Source organism: Ornithodoros turicata, chromosome 3 (genome assembly GCF_037126465.1).
Source record: "Ornithodoros turicata isolate Travis chromosome 3, ASM3712646v1, whole genome shotgun sequence".
In the NCBI taxonomy this organism is placed as follows: Eukaryota; Metazoa; Arthropoda; class Arachnida; order Ixodida; family Argasidae; genus Ornithodoros; species Ornithodoros turicata.
This window is the reverse complement of record NC_088203.1, coordinates 92,213,362-92,236,917: the sequence shown is the minus strand read 5'-3', so window position 1 is coordinate 92,236,917 and position 23,556 is coordinate 92,213,362. Positions and strand designations below refer to the sequence as shown.

General features: G+C 43.8%; 1 protein-coding gene across 14 annotated transcripts in view; it reads right to left on the bottom strand.

Moving 5' to 3' along the window:
• Positions 1–320: 320 nt before the first annotated feature.
• Positions 321–23,556, bottom strand: part of LOC135388830 (gonadotropin-releasing hormone II receptor-like) — a 774,956-nt gene continuing 751,720 nt past the window's right edge. For all 14 annotated transcript variants that reach the window (XM_064618671.1, XM_064618668.1, XM_064618672.1 and 11 more), the window contains one exon: positions 321–2,086. In XM_064618671.1, coding sequence (XP_064474741.1) covers positions 743–2,026 — 1,284 coding nt within the window. In that variant the 5' untranslated portion in view covers positions 2,027–2,086 and the 3' untranslated portion in view covers positions 321–742. The remainder of the gene's footprint in view (positions 2,087–23,556) is intronic.

Below are 23,556 nucleotides of genomic sequence, written 5' to 3'. Positions count from 1 at the left end.
CCGTAGTGTTCTTTTCTGGAGGCGGTTACCACACGCAGCATTATACATGTTGGAAGCTGTATGCTCTACTCCTTTAACGTGCAGTGCAAAGCGTCTCTCTCGCAAAGCGTACAATATTAACGAAGGCTCTACTCTCACATGCAGTTCTCAGATGGTGCCAAAGCATTTCGAAGCAAGTTTCAGCAAAGACTTTGCTACCGTAGCAACATCAATGTTGCAAAGTACTCCGCAGACTGGTGCGTCATCGACGTAGTATGTGTGGGGGCGTGTAGGGTTTCTTGGAGCTGGCATTAACGGCACCACCCTCTAAAGGTCACTCCTGAGCGAAAGTTTTCATTTTATTTCTCTGTCATACATTTGGGATGAAACAACACGTGAAGAGTTTCAGAGAAACAGCCCTGATCCAATTGATCAACGCCACAGCCGACGCTATCCTTTAGCAAAAAAAAATCTTCCGCTTCATGGAAGCCTCCTCTAACGTTTGCTCTGCGGTGCGCGTGTAGCTCTAAGGTACTGATACTCTATAGTACGATCCCGTCAGTAATACTGTTAACGAGGCAAAAGTCAGATAGGTCTCCGTGGATCTACAGATTTTAGTGACACCTAACGGGTGTCGCACAAAAATGTGTAGAAAAAGAGTAATTCTGAGTTTGCATCCAGATTGCGTATGTTGCACCGCACCTCTGTGAGAATCACGTGGCACATTAGTACAGTCCACAGTTTGAGCACAATCACTGCACCTTCAGAACACATTCGAGATGACAGCGATTTCGTATCCCCCATTCCTCAGGACAGGGCTGCACCCTGCATTGTTGTTTTTCCGTGTACAATCCATCGAGTGCACCTCGATATCTTTTGTGGTGGCTGTGTTCATTGATGTAGCCCTGAAAAATGAAGAACAGCGACGATCCAGCCATCCAGCCATGGGTTTCCTGCCTTGAATTCTCGCCCCATTTCCCAGAATATCCATGCAGAAGGGTGACGTAAACCTTTTCCGTTTCTTCTTTTGGAAAAACAGATATATGTATGGATTGATGGCGCTGTTGCTCGCTGAAATGACTCCGAACAGAGCAACCACGTTTCTGTCCAAAATGTTGGGCGAGCTTGCAAAGGCGAGCACGATTTCTTGAACCATGTATGGGACGTTGGTAACGATGAAAGCTGCGAAGACCACAACGGTCATTTTGAGCGTCTTCACTTTGGCTTTTGGCAACGACGACGCAGTCTGCTGACGAGACTTCACCGCAGCGCTTTGCCTCCAGATCTCGACGAGAATTCTGCTGTACAGGGCTACCAGGAGCACCAGGGGAACGATGAAGACGGTAAGAAACACGAAAGTCATGTACATCTGCCGATACAACAGCGGCGTGTCGTCTGTATAAAATAAAGAAGCACAGTAACAGACTCCAGACCCGATGTCGACGAGTCTGAAAACGTACAGGTTTGGAACAGAAGGTACGAGAGCTGTGCCCCACGCCGCCAGGGCCAGCCTCCACGGTCCTGGACAACTGGACAGAGGCGACACGATTGCGAAGTGACGATCTAACGCGATGCTGATGAGCATATAGGTGGATGAAGCGAGGGTGAAGGTCTGCAAGACTTTAAACATGCGACAGAATGCATCTCCGGCAATCCATACTCGACCCATAACTTCCCAGACTGTCTGGGAGGTCATGGTAACGAGGGTTACCAGGAGGTCAGCCAGGGCGAGATTCAAGAACAGCACTTGAGCCTTGGAGTACCGTGTACGGCGCTTTTTCATCAGCAGCTTGCAACAAACAACGCTGTTGCCAATGATGGAGAAGACAATCATGATGAGGATGATGCAGATACGAACGCGGCTGTGGTAACGAGGCCCGAAGATCTGGTCCAGGCTTGGAATGTCGGTGGAAAGAGTAGTGTTGGTGGTGGCGTTGAGGGAATTAGTGATGAGGGTGAAGGTGAAGAAGGGGGACGGGTGTAGATTACCATCATCCATGAGGAAGGATGAGGCATTTTCTTGCGGTGATATGGGGTCGTGGTTCATTGGTGGGGCTGTTCTGTGACTGTCATCATGAGTGCTGGTCTTTATGCTCCTGAGAGTCTCCTGAAAAAGATTGGAAAACGTCTAAATTATTCATATGTTATGCTTTAAATTACAATGCTGAAATGCGAAGGTGAGAGTCATCCGCTCGTTTCTTTATGAACTCCCAATAGACAACGTAATTGAGAGACTTTGTCACATTTTCCGGAAGTAGACCACATATGTGTAACATGCGGCAGCAACTGCGTTCTTATCACATTCCATAATGTCATCTACATAACACTACCGTAACATTTACTCACATTCCTATAACATTGCATAACGTTATTACGTACCCCCCCCCCTCCCCCGACAAAAAAAGGCTACCCTGCACAAGAATCCATCTATTCACAGACCGGGGTTCACATTAGCTTTACGTACTTTCCTCATTATATTAAATGAGTACAGAGAAGCCATTACAATTTCCTTACAACGTGATGGGGCCACGTGTATATCTGTGAAGGCATTATACTTGGTGCAGCTGTACGCTCACGAAAGCTTTCCCCTTTTCTTTTGTTATAAGACAACCCATCTTGTAAGACAGTTTGTCAATGTAAGGGAACGCGTTAGTTGAGAGCCTTTAAACGCTCTTTCATCTAAATGGCACGACTCACACCACCTCCTGTACGATGTATATTTTCCATAATACGTACCAGATGGGTGCACCAATCGTAGAACTTTCTTTTTTGTAATAGGAAAATTTATTGACGACAACATGCGCGAAAAGCTTGGTGGCAGGCATACTAGTTACAATATGTCACCTTTGTAGTTTGTACCTTTCTTTCCCCCGCTTTGACATTGATGCTAGAGACGACCGTCTCATCACGAAGAAAGCAAAACAGGTGAAGGCGGGGACGCTTCCTCCTCCCGCCGCACCTTCCGTGCGTGCTTCTTTGCAGCAATCAAGCAGGCGGGGCTAGAGCGGCACTTTTACTAATTTTTTTCGACTATTTCTGTTGCGATACCGGCATAGTTTTTGTTAGGTCTGCCGTTATCCGTGGAGGACTTCATATTTCTGTTAAAAAAAGTGAGGTTCGCTTGGCAATTTTCAAAGTTCGTTCGAAAAAAATTAATTTCCCTTGATTAAAAATTGTCCAAAGCCTTCCTAAATGGCGGCAAAAGTTTCCAGAAGGTAGTTGCTGAAAGTCCCACAATCCTCCGGCGTGTACGTCGCCAGTTAGAATTTTTAGGTGAAACACCCTTTAGGTGAAAATCACTTTAGGTGAGGCACCCTGTATACAGTGTGGTCCACCAACCATGATCGAAATTCATAGTAAATAACGTAGGCAACGGAGAGACATACGATCAAGGGATTTTTTCTTGCGAGGAACATTTGCCACAAATTGATACCATTTCTATTTCATTTCGATTGATGGAAATTTAGTTTCCTGAATTGAACTCCGAAATTTTCCAAGTCAACGTAACGTTTTCTTTGCGGAAATAGGATCCTCGTGGTCATTTTACTCAGTACAGCAAGTATAGAGAAAATGAGCTCTTGGCCCCGCCTTTTTTTTGTCGGCTCTATAGTGTGAGCGCCGAAAATTGGTTGCCAGCCCTGCTTGTCAAAACGTCGGAGGACCTCGGTTTTGATAAGATAGCTCTGATTTCCGCTAAAACTGTACTAGAGACCTCGGACCTTTACTCTACAACTTTAGAACTTAAAACGCCGACCCATTCTTATTACTAATTAAATAAATTAGTTTAGTAAGCTCATTAAGACCGCGCTGACTATTCTAGTCACATTTTTCTGTACCCACCATGCCGCTAATACCCAGGATCGTTTTCGAAAGAAAAATGAACCTTCGATAAAAGAACAAAATTACCCAGTTCTCGAGAAGCGCCCTGTACAAACAAAACTACAAACTTAATTAACTAAATTTCCGTAAACAGAAAGACCGCTCCTGCAGGTAAAAAACTCACGCGTGCTCAGAATGATAGAAGGCGCCCTATTTCATTTCCACGTACCATACATTTTCTGACACTGAATAGGCACATCTGTTCCCCTGCACAATTCGATCAAATTCTGCCGCATTGCCCTGGTATATGTGTTACTGCATGCGTCGCGTACGTCGTAGGCGACGTTGGGCTACACACTAGAGTTTATGTAGTCCCAATTTGCGAATGGAAATGACGTGCCTACGTGCTGCACCTGGCGGCTGCTCTCTGAACACTTTTTGAGGAGAAAAATAACGTGAAAGTACCTTATTCAACCATTAAGCAGTCCCGCACATTATCTCGCGTCGCTGCTCTTGCGCCATAGTAGAAAATAGACGTATGCGTCTCACTAATGCGTCTCGTGGTGAGAATAAATTTCTGTGTAGGCGGGAGGCCCGCCTTCGTCTACAGGTCCCCCTTCTCCCAACACGGGGCCAGGCTTTCATTGTTGCAAGCGGGTGCGTTTGAACGGCGAAGTGCTTTGCGTTCATTCATGTTATCACTTATTCATTTATTATTATGATTCACGGGAGAGGTAGCACCCATACATAGCGCATTACTGTGTGTAGCAGCACTGTTCTGTGTGCAGCCAGAGTGGAATAAATGCGCTCGCAGCAACGACGTGGGCAAAAAAAAAAAAAAAATGAAAGAAATATGTTCTCTTTGTTAGAGGTCTGCTGGGTTTTAACCGTACAGGGTTTAGTGCCTTAATACTGTTTGGTCAATACAATAAAATACAAAATAAGTTGATTGAATTGTATTTTATTGTTAAGGTAAAGCCGTTAATTAAGGTAAAATAAATTATATTCCTTTAATTAAGTTAATCCTATACGAAATCGTAACGACGAGACGTTACATTATATTTTTTGAGTGTGAGCCACGCATAAGACTGGAAAAATGACGAAGAAAGAAGGAGAGAGAGAGAGAGGGGGGAAAAAAAAGGAAACGCGGCATAAAATGCATGCGCGGCATTTTACCTGTTACGTTCTAATGCAGCAGGGTACCTCTTTACTTATGCCATGGCTTCGGCACTCGAAGTGAAGGAAAAGACTCGTCGGAGGACCATAATGCACCGCTAATCTCCTCATTACGCCTAACACAGTCACGACGGCTTGCCGAGTTTTTAGCGTGGAGCGCTATCTTCTGCGCGCATATAGCCCCTCTGCAAGCTGCGTAGCGAGGCTGTTCCCAAGAGACAAGCTTTGTATCCTATGTGTGTTTCATGCTTTCAAGCACGCGTAAGAGAGGTTATTTTTCATACTTTGCTTCTTGCACTTCTCTGCTCGTTTTGCTGCTTCCCCAGCAGAGCTGTACACGTTACCCCAAAAAAGGAACTAAATACGTTACTCGTTCCTTCGAAAAAATAGTAACTAAATACGTTACCCGTTATTAACAAATAAAAGGAAGGCGTTCTCGTTACTGGGAAATAATGAGTTACTTCTATACGTTACACAAACAACACATTGAGTGTTCTGAAACGCTGTGACAATGAGAAAGGCGTTGCTCTCTGGTATCCTTTTCTTCGCCATGCAGCCATGCGCGTGGGCAAAGCCACAACTGCCAGTCGTGGTTGGTGACAGTGAGCAGCAAAAAAAAAAAAGAAAAAGAAAAGGAACGAGTAACTTGCAGTAATGCGTTACCAATTTTTGTAACTAAATGCCAGTTCCCACATATTGCCCTTTGCTACATAGCGCTAGAAAATTGCGCTATATTTTCCTCCTCGCATTGCTGCGAGCCGCTATAAAACCACTCTTGTCGAAGTACAGCCCCGGTCAACTTTTCCAGCGCTATTTTGAGCGGTGAGTCTGCGTTAACCAATCGTGAGCTTCATTCTGCCGTGACGTCGCGGGGGCTGGGGTTTGTTTTGCTTCAGATCACTCGAAGCAGCAAGGCTGGAAGGCGACGACGAAGACGACGTGAAAATGGCCACGAGTTTCATCTGCCAGTACATCTGCCATTGCATGGCTGGGTGCGCTAGGGTGCGCCGGTTCACCAGAAAGAGGGAAAAAGCACGGGTAAAGCTATGGTGTGACGTCACATGCACGCCACCTATAGTCTCAAAAGTCTCATCCGTCTTCATGCTGCGGATAGTTGACGCGGGCAGTAAACAATCACGGTGGTACCGGTGCATCACGTCGCAACGAGATATCCCGTGACTGCAGCAGGTTAGCGCTGTGTGCTCGGTTGTATGTGAGAACGGCCAGCGGAAAAATAGCGCCAGATTTTGATAGCTAATTTCTAGCGCTATAAAGCAAAGCGCTGCATGTCGGAATTGGCCTTAAGTTCGTTTTTAGTTACATTTTTTAGAAAGTAACTAAGTCGTTACTTAGTTACCGAAAACAGTAGCGCGTTACCGAATAACGCGTTGCGTACAGCTCAGTTCCGCAGTTTCTTGGCGTTCACACCTTTTCGCTGGAAACAGGGAGCTTTTCCTGTCAAAACGATGGACCCTGCTCTCGTTCTTTACTTTCATGCACGCATCCCAGCAGGTTGAGCGATGTTGTTGCGTTGCACGCTTTGCATAATGTGACACTACACTACACTACATCATCAACGCTTATTTGTTTTTTTTTAATATATCAATCAGTCAATCAGTACCTGGAACGGGGGAGGGATGTGTTTATTAGTAGAAAGAAGAGAAAAGAGGTACATGAAACGATTACGTCTTTTCCAAATTGATACTCGTTCAAATACCACGTGTTGTCTTACACTACAGGATTGCAGACTGCAAAATGAAAGAACACGCCCTATGGTCACAGCTAATATTTATCACACCCGCGCGTTATCATGTTTTATTTAGATCGTCAATTACCTTTAGCCTGTCACACTTTTCATCAGCGCTTTAACCACCCTTTTCCGTCAAATGCACAGTACTTGAAGTCGCTTTCACTCCTAACAACAACAACAACAACAACAACAACAAATACACTGATGATGATGAATGGGGAAATTACTCTTACTCCCAAAATCACATGAACGCACTGATTTCAAGCGTTTTACACGTAACTCAAACAACTGTGTCGTCCCTAGTTGTGGTCTGTCTCGGCCAATTCTCGTTGGAAATTGATGTTCTGAGGCTGGAACACAATCAAGAAGGTGTGCGTTCGAGTCCTGCAGCTGGCTAACCTTTTCAGTGACTTCCTTCTTTCAATTCTCATTATTTTTTTAGGCGTAGCATTTCTGCGGTCCATTTTTATTTGCAATGTAGGTGGTGGTGGCGCTGTAGTCGCCCACGGGTCGCTACAGCAATTTTTTACAGTAAATCCGTAATTTTTTTTCCCGTAAATCCGATTTTGGGTAAACCCGTAACGCACTTTCGGATTCTGGCAAGAAGGCGTGACCTTAACGTAACAAATTTCGGAGTGCAATTAAATAAATTTATTTTCTTCTAGAGTGGAACCCCGCACTTCATCATCAGAATATGATTGTTGTTGTTGTTGTTATTTTCTTCTGAATTGAAACTTGAAGTTCCTTAAACATAACTGCCGTTGATCGCATATTTTAGAAAAATCCACGCGAGGCGGCTGGCAAGATTGCGAACAGGGACTGTTCTTCGTCTGGGATGACGAGTTGAAGGACTCGTGGGTATCGTGGGGTCAACAGCAAGAATAGATGGGGGAAATACAACTAGCAACTAAGGTGAACAATCTGCTACCGCACATTTTTCCGTATAGCATGCTTTTTCTATTACATTTTTTTTCGACATCCTGCACAAGCTTCCAAGTCTTTCCTTCACAGGAATCTCTTCCCTCGCCAGAAGATTTGATTTGATTTATTTAGAAGAAAACCAGAAGAAAAAAGTTAATGGAAACAGAAAAAGAGAAAAAAGTTAATGTTATACCCCAACAGAAGGAAGGTTATTCTGTCGACCTTCGAACTCCCCGCATCGGACTCGTTCAGTAGCTTCGCAGACTTCCAATCGGGAATTCTTCACATTTCTTCTATTCTTTTCACTCTAAGGTCACAGGTCAGCTCCAAGGGTTCTTTCTGCGCTTGCATGGAACCGCTACACGAGTCTACAGCCTAATTGGTTGAGACGTAAAAAAACGGAACTGATTTTGGGGTCTTGAAAACGATAATGAGGCTTAATACTGCTAATTGGCTTAATTAATGATTTATTTATTTAATTCATTCACTCATTCTCGACATGCAGATGTGTGTGGGTATGGCGCACATTTGGAAAAAGTGGCGCCGCAGGGATACAACGCCGTGTACCCCTCCCCAAAGAAAAAAAAAAAAGAAAAAAGAAAGAAGCTGCACTCTGCGTCATTGGCGCAAAGTTGGCTTCATAATCCGCTACAGCGACAGATGGTAAATAAGATGACTGGAACCCTAGATACCCTAGGTAGGAACCCTGGAACACTCTATATAACGAGGAGATGAACTGAGACAGTTGGTTAAGCATACTTGTGAGGTTTGCAACAGCGTCGCGTGTCATCCTTCCACACCTTCCTTCCGTTATGCTGTAGCGCTACTCTGTCAAGCGAGCCTATAACGTTTATAGCATTCTCCATATGCCCGGAGCGGCGAGCGATGAGCGCTGTGAGTGATTTCACCGGATTATTGGGAATGTACAAAAAAAAAAAAAGAGAGAGAGAGAGAGAGAGAGAGAGAGCGAAAGAAAGAAGGAAAAGAAAAGGAACGGGATATCAGGATAAATGCTTCAATGCTTGCGGACTGCTGCTGGACACTGACAAAAGATAATAAAGTCCTAAGTAAAAGAGACAAGTAAGGAAGAGACAAGCAGCCAGCGCATCAGGATTGCCAGTGAAGTATTGATTGAACAAGAGATAAACTGATGTTCTGATGCTGGAACAACATAGAAGGGACAGATACAAACAGAGCCTCAAATTGCCTAAGAAATCAACGATGAAAGATGAAAGTCACTGAAAAGCTTAGCCAGCTGTAGGGATCGAACCCACATCTTAGCTGAGCTTAGCTCTATTGGTAGAGCCCTGAACCGGTAATCCAGAAGATGTGGGTTCGATCCCTACAGCTGGCTAATTTTCAGTGACTTTCATCTTTCAAGTATTGATTGATTGATTGATTTGTAAAAGAAACAAATGGATATGTTAGTCTCGATCCCTAAAAACAGAACTTCACCACAGAGCACTCTCTGCGCCAACCATTGTCACGAGTGATAAAGTTATCTATCACTTCTGATTCGAAGAGAGAGGGGGGGGGGCACACGCCTTTTTGTGTAGATTTGGATATACTCGTATAATGATTTACACAAAAGGCGTACGCTTCCCTCTCTCTTAGAATCAGAACCAACAACAAACAACAACAGATGCTGACGATGAGATGGGGTTTTTCACAGCGGCAGTGCGGTACCCTCCCCCATTGCACGTGGAACATTGTATGAAGATGATGAAGAAATGATGAAAACACGAGAACAAATTAAAGCGTCTGGAGCAACCTAGTGGACGACATGGAGTCCATGAACAGGTGAAGGACCCGACGCAGCTAAGTTGTATGATCTCTTGCTGATACGAGCAAGCTCAGAATTAGAACCGATAAGTCGTGTCATTTGTAGCAATGATTGGCGTAGAGCGTGCTATGCGGTGAAGTTCTGTTTTTAGAGTGTAGGCAGTAGTAAGACGAAAACTCATCCAATACCATGTAAACCGCAGCAAATTGATTGTTACATTTGTCATGTTTGCATGCAGCACATCAAAATCATTAATAAATGGCGCATGATTTCATCCCTGAACCATACAAGTTTTAAATTGGGGACTTGTGCTAATAATAATTAGGAGCAGAATTAGGGACTTGTGCTATCAGCACAATTTGCGTAGCAGTAATGCAAAAACTCTTCAATACCATAGAAGCAGGAGCCAATTGACCGTTTTTTTTTTAATTTTCATATCGAAACCAGCACATTTGATTTCTGAACCACTGAAGTTTTAAAGAGTTGTAGCGTCCGCTCGTTGGTGGGAACCAAGGTCGTGCTGTAGACTGGGAGGTGGTGGGTTCGAATCCTACCGCCGGCTGTGCTGTCTGAGGTTTTCCCTGGGTTTTCCGAAGACTTTCCAGACGAATGTCCGGTGCAGTTCCCCCTGAACTCGGCCCAGGACGCATACTAATCCCCCTGTCCCCCACTCCTTCCTGCTGTCCTCTCTCCGTCTCTCCACACCTGTACGTCGCTCATAGCCACAGTTGCTTCGCGGCGCTAACACGCAATAAAAAAACAAAAAACAACAACAAAGAGTTGTAGAGGTGTGTTAACTCCAATGTATTTTTCTTCCCTTCTTATCCGCCCTCGCCTACCATGCTAAACCACCAAAAAGGATCTGTCGAATGTCATGTCTGGTATATGATAGTGTCGTTTCCCAGTGTGTTATTGCCCTTCCCACTGTCTGCGTTTCCTATTAGCGCAATCACAGACACGTGGAACAAGATTAGAGCTCGTTTAGGGAGGGAGCAGAAACAACTGTTGTCTTGGAGACAGGAATAGTGCAAGAGAGATAAACGCAGGTCGATATTTAATTAGATGAGGAAACGCCAAGGGTTTGTGGCTGGAGCACCACGAGGGCATTCGGGCGAGGATGATGATGCCGGGCGTACGACCCACTCCTTACTACACGTAGTGCAATAACAAGCCTCAGTTACACCACACGTGATGTTTACAATGCGTGGTTCTGTCCTCTTTATAATGGGCATGTAATGGCTATAAGGGCCATTTTCTGCTTACACTTCTCGAACAATGTGCAAAATACAACGACCATCGTATTCCTGGTGTCACCGTTTGTCCCGAATGGGTTGTAGACATTACAGCATCAACAATGTAACAACAACAACAAATTCACTGATGATGATTAATGACTTTTTTTCTTTTACAAATCAATCAATTAATCAATGGGAAATTCGACACCTGGGTTCTGCGCATCAGCAAAAGCGTGCAGTGCATGTATTCACGCAGTTTTTGAACTAATGCAGTCTTATTGATGTCCTGCGACCTTATTTTCGTTCTTATTGTTGACGTCCCACAGTAGTTCCATAGGCCTTCGACTATGTCGTGAGATTTGTCCAGGCTGCTCTCTGTCAATTTGTATTTTTCTCATTTCTTTTTTCGGGGTATTGACCTCTTTATTTGCTCGTCCTCTAGAGTCTTGCTTTCTACATCGGAGATGTTGGAAGAAGCGTTATTCAAGCTGTTTTTCTTTCTTCAATATTGCTGTTGTCATTACATGTCAGCAAGTCAATTTACAAATTTTTTAAGCACACGCTTGTCCGATGGCGCACTCCTTTTTTTACACCATTAAATAATTTGAGTGTTTTAAGAAACACCTTTTAGTTGGGTAGATGGGTAGAAATCCAGCGAACCGGTAGAATGTAGGAAGGGAGTTGCCTCAGGACAGAAGCCGCCGATATTTCGAACAGAGACTGTTCTTCTTCTGGGCACCGTCCTCATCATTGGCATGGTATTTAAAGGGTTAGGTGTGACGTGTTTAAAGGTTCATGCGAATTGTGGGTCAACAGCCCGGAGGGAAGAAAGGTTCCGTACGGGTTTTTACGGCCGGAGTGAATGGCTGCTTTGTTAGAGTGTGGAGGGGATTATGTGAACGTAGTGATCTAGGCTACAGACCGGTTAACACCGGTTAACACCGGTTAACACAGACCGGTCTGTAACCGGTCTGTAGCCTAGATCACTACGTTCACATAATCCCCTCCACACTCTAACAAAGCAGCCATTCACTCCGGCCGTAAAAACCCGTACGGAACCTTTCTTCCCTCCGGGCTGTTGACCCACAATTCGCATGAACCTTTAAACACGTCACACCTAACCCTTTAAATACCATGCCAATGATGAGGACGGTGCCCAGAAGAAGAACAGTCTCTGTTCGAAATATCGGCGGCTTCTGTCCTGAGGCAACTCCCTTCCTACCTTTTAGTTGGGTGTATTCCTCATAAAACACTCTTATAATGGGTGTTTAAAAACAAAAACACCTTAAAATGGGAGTATTCGAATGAAAACACTTTTCAGGGTGGAGTGTTTTCTGGCAAGTACTCCCCCTGAAATAGATAGTATAATGCTAGCTCCCGCGGCAGCATGCCACGCCATGCAGTCCGACATTTTTGCTTCTATTGCAACCACCACCCTGAAAAACGGCACTGTTCCCGTCGTTAGGCCGGCAAGGCTGTGAGACCACCCTATGTTTTTTTTTTTTTCTGAAACACATTTTTATTAGGTGTGTTCCCCACAAAACACTCCTGTAATGGGTGTTTAAAAACAAAAAAAGGAAAACCTTAAAAGGGGAGTACTCGAATGAAAACACTTTTTAGGGTGCAGCATAACGTGCCATGCAGTCCGACTATGGTGAAATATATTCCCATAGTCTATGTTCATCACAGTCCGACGTTCTTGCTTCTACGGCAGAGTTCTAGCCGTGCTTCCAACGCACAACCTAAACCAGGAGCGCAATGCGTCACAGGTACCGCTCGTTGGCTCGGCAACACTATGCATGGGATCAGCTAAGTGCCGGAGTTTGAAGAGACCTGGGCACTATGTTGGCGTAGCAGATGAATCGTATACTGAAACCCAGTTCGTTGGGGCACGAGATAAACGTTCGTTAGCTGTAGCGGTGCGGAAAACGTTTGTAATAGTGACGGGAATGCGTGTTTGTAATTACCACGTACGTCAGCAACGAGTCAAGACATACCATCTAACATACCTGACATCCCTCTCTGTCAAATACTGCGTTCTTAACACGGGATATCGTCTATAATGTAACTACTTGCTAAGCGGAGCTGTGGAAGAAGTATGCGTTTTCTTTTGTTCACATATCTCCAATTAAAACACCCTTTTCAACACCATATTTCCGGTTCAAATGGGGTGTAAAAAAGGTGTATTGCAACACCTCTTTCAACACCTCACTTTACACCCTTAATGAAAGACGCTGAGAAAAAATGTGGTATATGTCTACAGGGTGTCCCAGAAAACGTGTCATTGAATTATAATAAAAAAACTACGCCACCTAGAATCATGCGGTCAATAGCAAAAACCTTATTAGGTTTTTGCCACCTCCTACTGTGAATGTCATGTACTCCAAGTTTAATTATGTAAATATTTGCGAACTGAACTCGGAAATTTGCCAAGTAAAGGTTACTTTTCTACCCCACCAATATGAAGAGCCTGCCGAATTCACTCAAATTCATGATAATTGACAGTGATATTCACGAGCTATCCCATCGGAAAAAATATGCGAATATCATGCTTTTCGGGGCACCGGACCATAACGCGCGATTACTTTTTGAGCGCAATCGCTCGCAGTGCGACGAAAGGAGGCTCCGAAGCCAGCCCACAGAGTGATAGTAGAAAAAGTAACAGTTCCTAAAATTGGAAGAGGGAAAGCATTATCCCTGCGAAAGTCGAACGTGATAAGCCGTGTCTGTTTTATCTCTTTCTGCGATGTCGGGGAGGGCTGGGTTTCGAACTCCTTTCGTCGGACTGACAAAGATTGCGCTGAAAAATTCATCGTGCGCTATTCCGTGGGACATCCGTAGAGCATGATGTTCGGCTATTTTTTCCGATGGGATAGCTCCTGAATATCCCTGTCAATTATCATTAATTTGACTAAATTCGATACGCTCTTCACATTGGTGGGGTAAAAAAGTGACCTTTACTAGGCAAATTTCTGACTTAAGCTCGCAAAAATTTACATAATTAAACTTACGTTACACTACATTCACATGAGGAGGTGGCAAAAACCCAGTAAGAACAAATGCCATTGACCGCATGACCCTAGGTGGTGTAGTTTTTTTATTATAATTCAATGACACGTTTTCTGGGACACCCTGTATATTGCACCTTTAGTAATGCTCTTTTTACACCATTTGCTTGAGTTCGTGGGATAGAAAATGGTGCCTTTATAAAAATACACCCGTTTCGAGCGAGTAAACCTGTAAAATGATTTACTGTGTTCAGCAGTTTTCGAAAGCAATACCCTACTTCTCCTAAACTTTAGTGCATGTGGGAGCACTCAAAAACTTCAACTGCATTAAAATAGTGATATTTTAGGACATCCGCATCAAAATGAAGATCACGCTGAGCCGGCGCAACATAAACGTCTACCCGTCTTCGTTTTGAGCCTGACGCGTTTTGTGTTTTGTTTTTCATTCTTTTATTGACTAATACCCTAGTCAGACGGCAAATTTAAGGCCGCAAAGGGAACTGCCGTGGTGGTGCTGATGATAGGGCTCGCCGTTGTTTGCTTCACAGAGGTGGGCAACGTCACGACTGCCGCCCTGGGGCAATGTGCGTCCTGGGCCGTCTTCTATGGGAACTGTGCCGACATATGTCTGAAGGCGTCTGAGCCAAACCCAAACGCTAAACTGCACCGGTAGTACGCTCCTATAACCAACCATTATCTCGAATTACTTCGTTCTCTCCACTGATTTGTTGAAAACGGGAGGCGTACGCTCTTTTTGTGACAATTATGCAGTACGCATTTGTCATTAAGTGTGCCGTCTGACTGAATTCCAAAAACTGAACTTCACCGCATACCAGCTTCTGCGCCAACCATTGCCAAGGATGATAGGGTTATCGCTTCTGATCTGATTCGAAGTGAGACGGGGCGTACGCCTTTTTGTGGGAATTTTCATATATCCAAATTGCCACAAAAAGGCGTACGCCCACCTCTCTCTTCGAATCAGAGGCGATTACCCTATCATTCGTGGCAATGGTTGGCGCAGAAGCTGGTATGCGGTGAAGTTCTGTTTTTTCTCCCACCTTCGTTTCCTTTTTTTTTTTTTGGCTATAGTCGTGACGATGCCCACTTGAGTGCGGCCAACAACGGCAAGCTACCTCGACCCCCCCCCCCCTCTGTTTTTAGAGTGTAGGGCGGTATAAATTGTCCGCGATCACCATTTCCGTACACGAAACCAAACCAAACTGAGTCTGACGCGCGCCATATATACTTCAACTTCACGTGTTATTACATATATTCTCGAAATCGCGTAATGGGCAGGAAAGCCTTAAAATAGAACAGCCTTCCTCTGTTGTCTCCAACTGAGTTAAGTCTGGCCAATATGTTACCCCTCCGTAACATCCTGGCAGGACACTGGAGAGACACATTCAATTCAATATGCGAGGCTGTCGAGAGCCTTCCAGAGAGACCTTCATTTCCGTATTGGAATCGCCGCTTACGCTACACGTGGATTTTCTAATTAAGGACCGCTGCGGGGGCCACTTTCTGAGAAGGGGTTTCAATTTTTCATATAGCTCAACTTTCCTTTTTGGAAACAGTGGGTTATTCACCAGGCGTTTCTAATAATGCCTTCGATCGATAATATCATCTGTTTGTTCAAATTAGGCCCGCACGAAAAGCGCTGCTCCCAGAGTGAAATTTGCGTGAATGTTCCCAGTTTTGCGAAGCCTGCTCGAGGTACTAAAAGGGCAGTCAGAGTGGGAAAATTTGTCCTCACGGAATTGCGTTACCTTGAGAGCGATACAAAAGGGACGTGACTCATGCGCTACGTCGGTCGGGATTTATGCGCCAACGAAACCGCACATTTACGCTCTCTTTCTCCAATGCGGAGAGGTGCGGAGAGGTCTCTCATTGGTCTACTGAAACGATATCCCGCGCTGATTGCTCAAAATATTTGAGGAGACCAATGGCACGCCGCTCCGACGCTTTCTTTAGAAGAAAAGAAGAAGGAGAGCGCAAAATTGCGTTGCTGTTTTTTTTTTCATTGCTGTTTTGTTACTTGTTTTGTATTGCTGTCCCACAGGTACGACACGCGAAACAAAACTACTACAAGAACTACTACTACTACTAGAGAGTTTTAGTGTACGATATCGCCGTTGCGTACGTAATGGATAGCTTTGATGGTTCTGCGCACGCGCAAAACATAAACAAAGCTTCGCGCGTCGCGCGGAACCACCACGCCATCCCTTACGTACGCAAAGGCGATAGCGTAGGATGTACTAAAACTCTCTACTAAGCTGGCTAGTTTACCGTATCTTCCGGCGTTTAACGCGCGCGTTATACATTGTAAAAAGTGTCCGAAAGAGGCATTGCGCGTTGTACTGGTGTGCGTTATAGCTTTTACGTTTTTTTTTATTACGCTATTATAGCTTTATAGGCCGTAGCTTTTCCCGAAAGAGCAGTTAAGAAGACATCGTGCAATCTCTAGCCTGCCGGTTTGGTCTCCAGTCTACTCCAGTGTTAAATGAGGAGATACTCGGTCTCGAATAAACATTACGTCCGCGATAGATCTAATAAAAAGCACTGACAGTCGACGCATGTGCTCTGATTAAATGTTAATACTGGCCGCCATGTAGTGGTTACAATCTCTGGTGACCAGCAGTGCCGGGATATTCACCTCCATTGTGCGCGTTATGTATCGGTGCGCGTTATACGCTAGAAAATACGGTATACTATGACAATGGATGTGACCTCTGTGATCCAGCGCTTGTTCGTCCTTCTATTCATTGTATTTTCTCTTCTAATTCCGAGAACTGGAGTAGACGGCCTTCATTTATGTGTTTTTCTTCGACTTTTTCTTCCACCAAGCTAAACCAAATCAAAAGTACAAAACAGAAAAGGAAGTAGAAGAAAAGAACAGGAGCAAAGAATACCACTCGAATCACCGAGTTATAATTTCATAACGCTGTTAAGCCATGCTTTAACAACGTAGAGGCTTGTATTTCCGAGTCAGTGGGTTACCATACGCCTCAAAGAGTATTCATGGCGCATTCCGCCTCGCGGTGCAATACAACCCGCGTCGCAATTTCACGTTGCGTCTGCGGTCAATTTTTAAAGAGCTCCCACTTTTAGTGCTTGCTTTCTATGACAATATGTGGGTATCTGTTCAATTCCAAGAAGAAGAAGATGATGAAGGAAAAAAGGAAATAAATAACGTTGGAGTTCGTTGCTATATAACAGTGACACAAGAATTGCGTTTCGACTCCCATTTCGTGCCTTCTCAATCTTCCTTTGTTTGCTTCTCGATCTGTTGTGTTGCATATTACTGTTTACTTATATGTACGCATCCTTGGGCTTTACGCTGTACTAAACGATACTTTAGCAAAACGTATCGCGTTTCTTTGAGGCTCTCAAGGGACGTAGTCCACTAAAATGGACACAAAGGGGCAGTGATGTGACGGGGAGAATATTTACTGCAAGAGATATCGGCGCGGCGAGAATGGTTCGCGCAGCGTTTTTATTATGCAAGGCATAAAGGGTGAATGGAAGTTGCACGAGAACGCGCGCGCTCTCTAACGGCAGAAAGACGCGGCATAAAATGCTGTGATGTAACTGCCCTAGCGGAAAGAATTGCCGTTCCTTCTGATCAGCACAAAGAGATGGGCCAACGCCCTCGTTGTGCAATGCATATTGTGTAATAATAAAAATGATAAAGATGGTAAAGAAAGATGAGAACGCGGACTACAATCGGTTCGTTCCAAGAATCAGCGCGGCAAACGAAATATCTTTCATGGCTGTAATTTGACGGGAGGACCACTTTTAGATGTCCCAGGGCAAGTTTTCGTTGATTACCTCTATGGAAGTCTTACTGACTCGTCCTCTTTCAACTGCAGAAGCGTAGCTGTAGAAGAGGTGTTTTTTTTTTATATTTAGAATAAGCAAGTCGAGAGTTAAGCTAAACGATTGGTACTCTGCTGTTGGAAGGCACATAATAGTACTATACGGAACGAACATGAGAGAATATCAGTGTGGATCGATACAAAATGTCCAACGACCTGCTACACGTGTTTGTGTCTTATCTCCATTGAACAAATGGGTTGGACAGGACCTCATGACTTCATAGCCTTGTGCTGGCAACTCCAGGGACCACAATGCCTTTCCAGATTCAAGACCCCCATAGACCAGTCGCTAGACACGTTAACTTTTTCAAACGCGTAATTTAAACCCAATTGTGACTGTCGAAGTTTCTAATTTCGAATCTGACTCTGTTCAATTTTCTGTTGCGTTATAATTTACAAAATATTTTCACGACAACACTGGTCTACACTCTTGATATCAACAGTATCAACAGCGAGGCTCTAAATATAGCTCTGCTAGAAGGCCATCTCCTGTATTCAAGTTATGTCTGTTTTTCGGGAAAAAACAAAACAAAAAAACATCTCGCTAGCCTCCAGGCCAAAAGTGAAGGCGAAGTGCTACCTTGAAGGGTTGGCTGCTTTCTTCGCAGGCGCTTTGCTTTGCTTGAAGCGAGAAAAAGTGGGTACATTCTGCCAGACGTTATGATATCTGTATTTGGCGACAGGATAGCATTCGACGCAAGCAAAGAAAAAGAAGAAATTCAAATAAAATAAAATTAAAAGCAGAGGAAGAGACAAAGGCACAGAGAGTTACTCGCCTGTCCACATGTCTGCAAAGAATGGGAGCAGGCGACAGCTGTGGAAATGCGAGGACGCGCACTTCCATTGTTTCCAGATGAACATCAAGTGAGTAAGTTAAAAAAACTAGGTCAGGTTTTTGGACATCGTAAGGCAGTTTATCGTCAGGGAAGAATCGTACCAGTCCAGAGCACGGCTGTCGTGTACTACGATATTTCACTGACATGCGGACGGGAACTTTTTTCTGACACGGCACGAAAGTGTGCTACGAAGTGTTTCCGTGGGTGTCCAGAAGATATTCAGAGAACGTAAGATTCGGAAGACATTAAGAAAGCGACAAATAAAGCAAACTAATGGGTTGTTATCTGATTTGGATTTGTGCATGGCCTTTAATTATAAATAACTAGTCGCACTGTACTGTGAAAATGCCTAATGTTGTGAGGCCCAGCAAACAAACTAACAAAAACATTCATATACAGGGTGTCTCTATCTGCAACACATTTTGATAAAAAGGGGAGTTGCCTTAGGACGCTTTAACTTTTGTCATTGGATTACTCGACGGGGCTGCTACTAGTTAACCGTATATTTTCTCAATTAGGGGACTAATTAACGGATATATTTTAATCAGCTTTTTAATTACTGACTTTAGGGAGCACACTGCAATTGCGATATTACAGCGTGATGTGCACATGATGCGCTCGAGGTACAGATGAAGCACAAAAGTAATCACAACGCGTGCTACGGACCTAAGCACTTGACCGCTGTCGTCTACTGTAAACCGCAAGCGGTCGATAAAAGAGCGTCAGCGACGTTGATATCTCAGCCACCACTCAACATCACAGAAAAACGTCATACGCGATGTAGGGAACCCTTATGGCGGTATATATATATGTCACGATCTTTGTTTGTATTTCTTTTTTGCTTTTTTTCCTTCCGTCATGTGTTTGGAGCCACTCGCGGTATCACTCTTCTCATTTTGCTGGGCACGGCTCTCACCCTTTCCCAGTACGATAAGCACTGATATGTAGCGGTGATGCACAAAGCTCCTTGCAAGCAAAAAAATAAAAAAATAATAAAACAAAGATCGAAAAGGTACAGTGAAAGGATCGTGAAAGGGGTTTCCTGAATTGCGTGTGACGTCTTTCTGTGACGTTAAGTGAGGGCAAAGATTCACATCACTGTGGCTCCTTTGCCGATTACTTTCTGTTCACAGCAGACGACGGAAATAAAATACTTAGCTCTGTAGCGGGCGCTGTGATAACTTTTGCGCTTCATCAGTGGTTCGAGCGCATCATGTGGACATCAGGCTTTAATATCGGAATTACAATGTATTCGCTAAAGTCACTAATTAAAAAGTTGGTTAAAATATCGCTGTTAATTAGTCCCTTGATTGAGAAAAAAAACGGTCTCCTAGCAGCTGCCCTATCGACTAATACAAGGACCAAAGTAAAATCGTCCTGAGGCAACTGCCCCTTTTATGAAAATTTGTTGCAGATAAAAAGAAACACTCCGTATATTGAGTTTGAATATTCATATATATTGTTCGTCATCTGTAGGTAATTACCAGAGACTGAGACATTGACGATAACAACAGAAGACATTGGAGATTGCGTTTTTACCCCTCAATAACGGTACTGAGTCGGCAATTTGGTAAATCGGGGGAAATGATAAGGAGAGGAATTGATGGGAGCCGTGTTTATCAAGATCGCTGATAACTGTGTAAGTAGTGAGTCCGTTGCTATCACGGGAAAGGAACTTGAGTTGTTATATGTACAGGGTTGGGCGTGGCAGTACCGTGAAATGTATAAATAAGTGTGTTTTTTGTATTAAACCCAGATGGAAGTAATCGCTCTTGCTTCGTCTCCTTCGTCCAGTGTGTGTTTTTGTTGCACTCTTCCTCGTGGAAGTATCCCAAGCAGCACAATGTACTGAAAGTCGAGTGCAATAGGGGTGGACGGTATTTGTCTTATCAATGTTCTTTAGTTTCACGAGTCTGTTCAAGGCCTTCCACCTACCCGTCCACCCCTATTGCACTCGACTTTCAGTACATTTTGCTGCTTGGGATGTTCTTACGTTACGCTGCAGTCGTTACGACTTAATCATACGATTTGATGTGCAGCACACGAACACACACACACACACACAAAAAGGTTAAGGAACTCCGAGAAACGCACACAGCAGCGACATAGCACGACCACGCTGTTGTGCATGCGCTGGTTTCGCGTGTGTTCCTCCAAAAGGTCAAGCAGTCGTTAACATCGACTAAGCTCAGCTGTACAACCGTGGACAACCCATATCACGAAAGACGTATGAGATGTGTCTTTGCCTGGCTGACCTTTCCTTTACTTTTTTAAAAGATAAAGATACCCCCCCCCCCCCCGCAAATAGTAATTTCTCGCGCCTGATGATGGCAGTTCGGTACAGCTATCATTAACTGTTTCCTTTCTGGTACCTACTATAAACCCGTGATTGCCCTGCGAGGACCGCAACAAATTTTACGACGTAGTACGGCGAGATGAGACTTGCTCTCCGGTTAATGTTCTTTTGACGGGTCTGAAACTGCCTGTTGTTATCGTGAGGAATACGCATTTCGGCTTAAAACTAGTCCTGCACACGTGTCGACGTGCAATGGTACCAACAACAACAACAACAGATAAATTAATGATGATGAATGGGGAAAGCAAACAGTGGACAATGGGCATCCCGCATAGAACGGCATTTCTGTCTTACTGCACATTTTGTGGCGTACGTTTCAGGGTAACGATCCTCTTTACCAGGGCTAGGGCAATAACATATTTTATATACAGGGTGTCCCACAAAACGTGTCATTGAATTATAATTAAAAAACTACACCACCTGGAATCATGCGGTCAACGGCATTTGTTCTTACTGGGTTTTTGCCACCTCCTCATGCGAATGTCGCGTAACGTAAGTATAATTATGTATATTTTTGTGAGCTTAAGTCGGAAATTTGCCTAGCAAAGTTTAACTTTTTTACCCCACCAATGTAAAGAGCGTGTCTAATTTAGTCAAATTAATGATAATTGACAGGGATATTCAGAAGCTATCCTATCGGGAAAAAAAAGCCGAACATCATGTACTACGGAGGTCGCACAGAATAGCGCACGATGAATTTTTCAGCGCAATCTTTGTTAGTCCGACGAAAGGAGGTTGGAAACCCAGCCCTCCTCGACATCGTAGAAAGATATGAAACATGCACGGCTTATCACGTCCGACTTTCGCAGGGATAATGCTTTCCCTCTCCCAATTTTAGGAACTGTTGCTTTTTCTGCTATCACTCTGTGGGCTGGCTTCGGAACCTCCTTTCGTCGCACTCAGAGCGATTGCGCTCAAAAAGTCATCGCGCGCTATGGTCCGGTGCTCCGAAAAGCATGATATTCGGCTATTTTTTCCGATGGGATAGCTCGTGAATATCCCTGTGAATTATCATGAATTTCAGTGAATTCGGCACGCTGTTCATATTGGTGGGGTAAAAAGTGACCTTTACTTGGCAAATTTCGGAGTTCAGTTCGCAAATATTTACATAATTAAGCTTGGAGTACACGATATTCACATTAGGAGGTGGCAAAAACCTAATAAGAACAAATGCTGTTGACCGCATGATTCTAGGTGGCGTAGTTCTTTTATTATAATTCAATGACACGTTTTCTGGGACACCCTGTATAATATCTATTTATTTATTTTTGTTTATTATTTATTTTATTTATTATTATTATTTTTATATTTTAATATATTTTATATTTTGCACCGTAATACAGATATATATATAAAATATTTGCCAGAAATCTGTATTCTAATACTATTAAGTAATGCATAATACACATACACATAATAATAACAATACACATACATGATACGCGTAACACATAATATATAATACTTACCTAGAGATCGACAATCAGAAATATACATAATTTATGTACTACACTTGAGGCAGTCATTCTCCAATCACTTTTTATTCTAGGCGACCAGTACGTGCCTTGTTTGTGAAGAAACGTTTATGCTACTCGGGCTTATGAGCTAATAAAGTGCACCGGTGACACGCGGTAGGTAGTGTAAAAATACATTCAGAGAATGAGCATCAGAATACATAATAGAAATAGTACTGAAAATTTTACAGAAATAGTATTGCAATACATAGCAAAGTATTACAATTACTGGTCATCTCTGGCTCTTTGCCAAGAAGTTGGAGTTGGAATTGGGGAAGAAAAATATGGAGATGGAGGCTCCTACAAAACACAGGAGCCGGCTACTCCAAAATACTTTAAAAATAAAAATCAGTAAGTCTAAAAAGCTAGAGGCGCTGCAATGTCCACAAGGAATGTCATTAAAGCACCTGTCGCAGGCTGACTAATGCCATGACGTCAAGCGAACGCGTTTGGCCGGCATGGTGGTAGTCCAGCGTTTGCTGGAAACATAAGCCTAGAATGGTGTTTTGAAATCCGGCCGCGTCCATTCCCTTCTTTCATCCCGAAGACACTTCGCCATTGACGTTCTCACGTTTTCTTTAACGAAAATTATGGTTGCCGCATTGAAAAATCGCATATTTCAACCCAGGTGGCGATTTTCCCAATTCATCATCATCATCATCATTATCAGTGTATTTGTTGTTGTTGTTGTTGTTTGTCATCCTTCAATGCAGCTATCACGAAAAGTGGCCAGCAGTGGGATGAGCTTACGCGAATGCCACGTCACAACGTGACGTAGGTGAACACGCTCTATAGTGCACTTTTGTTGCTTCACAGACTTCGAAAGAGCAGCTTTACCGCTCTCATCTTCCTTTTGCCAGGACTCCACGTGTCAGAGCCCTTGATGAAGTCGTATTCATGTTTCCCAAGCAACAGGAGCAAAAGCCTGTTTCTCATTACCTTGTCAATGCCATTATGTTAGTGACAGTAGCCGTCCGCGCAGAGACACCCTATACCATAGTATTGACCGGAACCCTGGATACCTTTTGTTATCTGGGAATATGGAATACCGGCTCTGGAAATGACTGGCGAATGTCATTGGACGCACACCCAATTTTCTCAAGTTTCTGTATGCCATGATTTTATTAGTTACAGCCATTTACGAGCGAGAATAGGAAGTAAGTAGGGATTTATTCGTATCTGGAGAGCGCTGAAATGAGACCTGTTTAAATCCTTGCAGGCTAGAAAGTATATTGATTGCTCGATTTGAAGAAAAAATATAAAATGAACATCTCGGCTTCGCGAGTGTGAGGCCAGCAACTCCA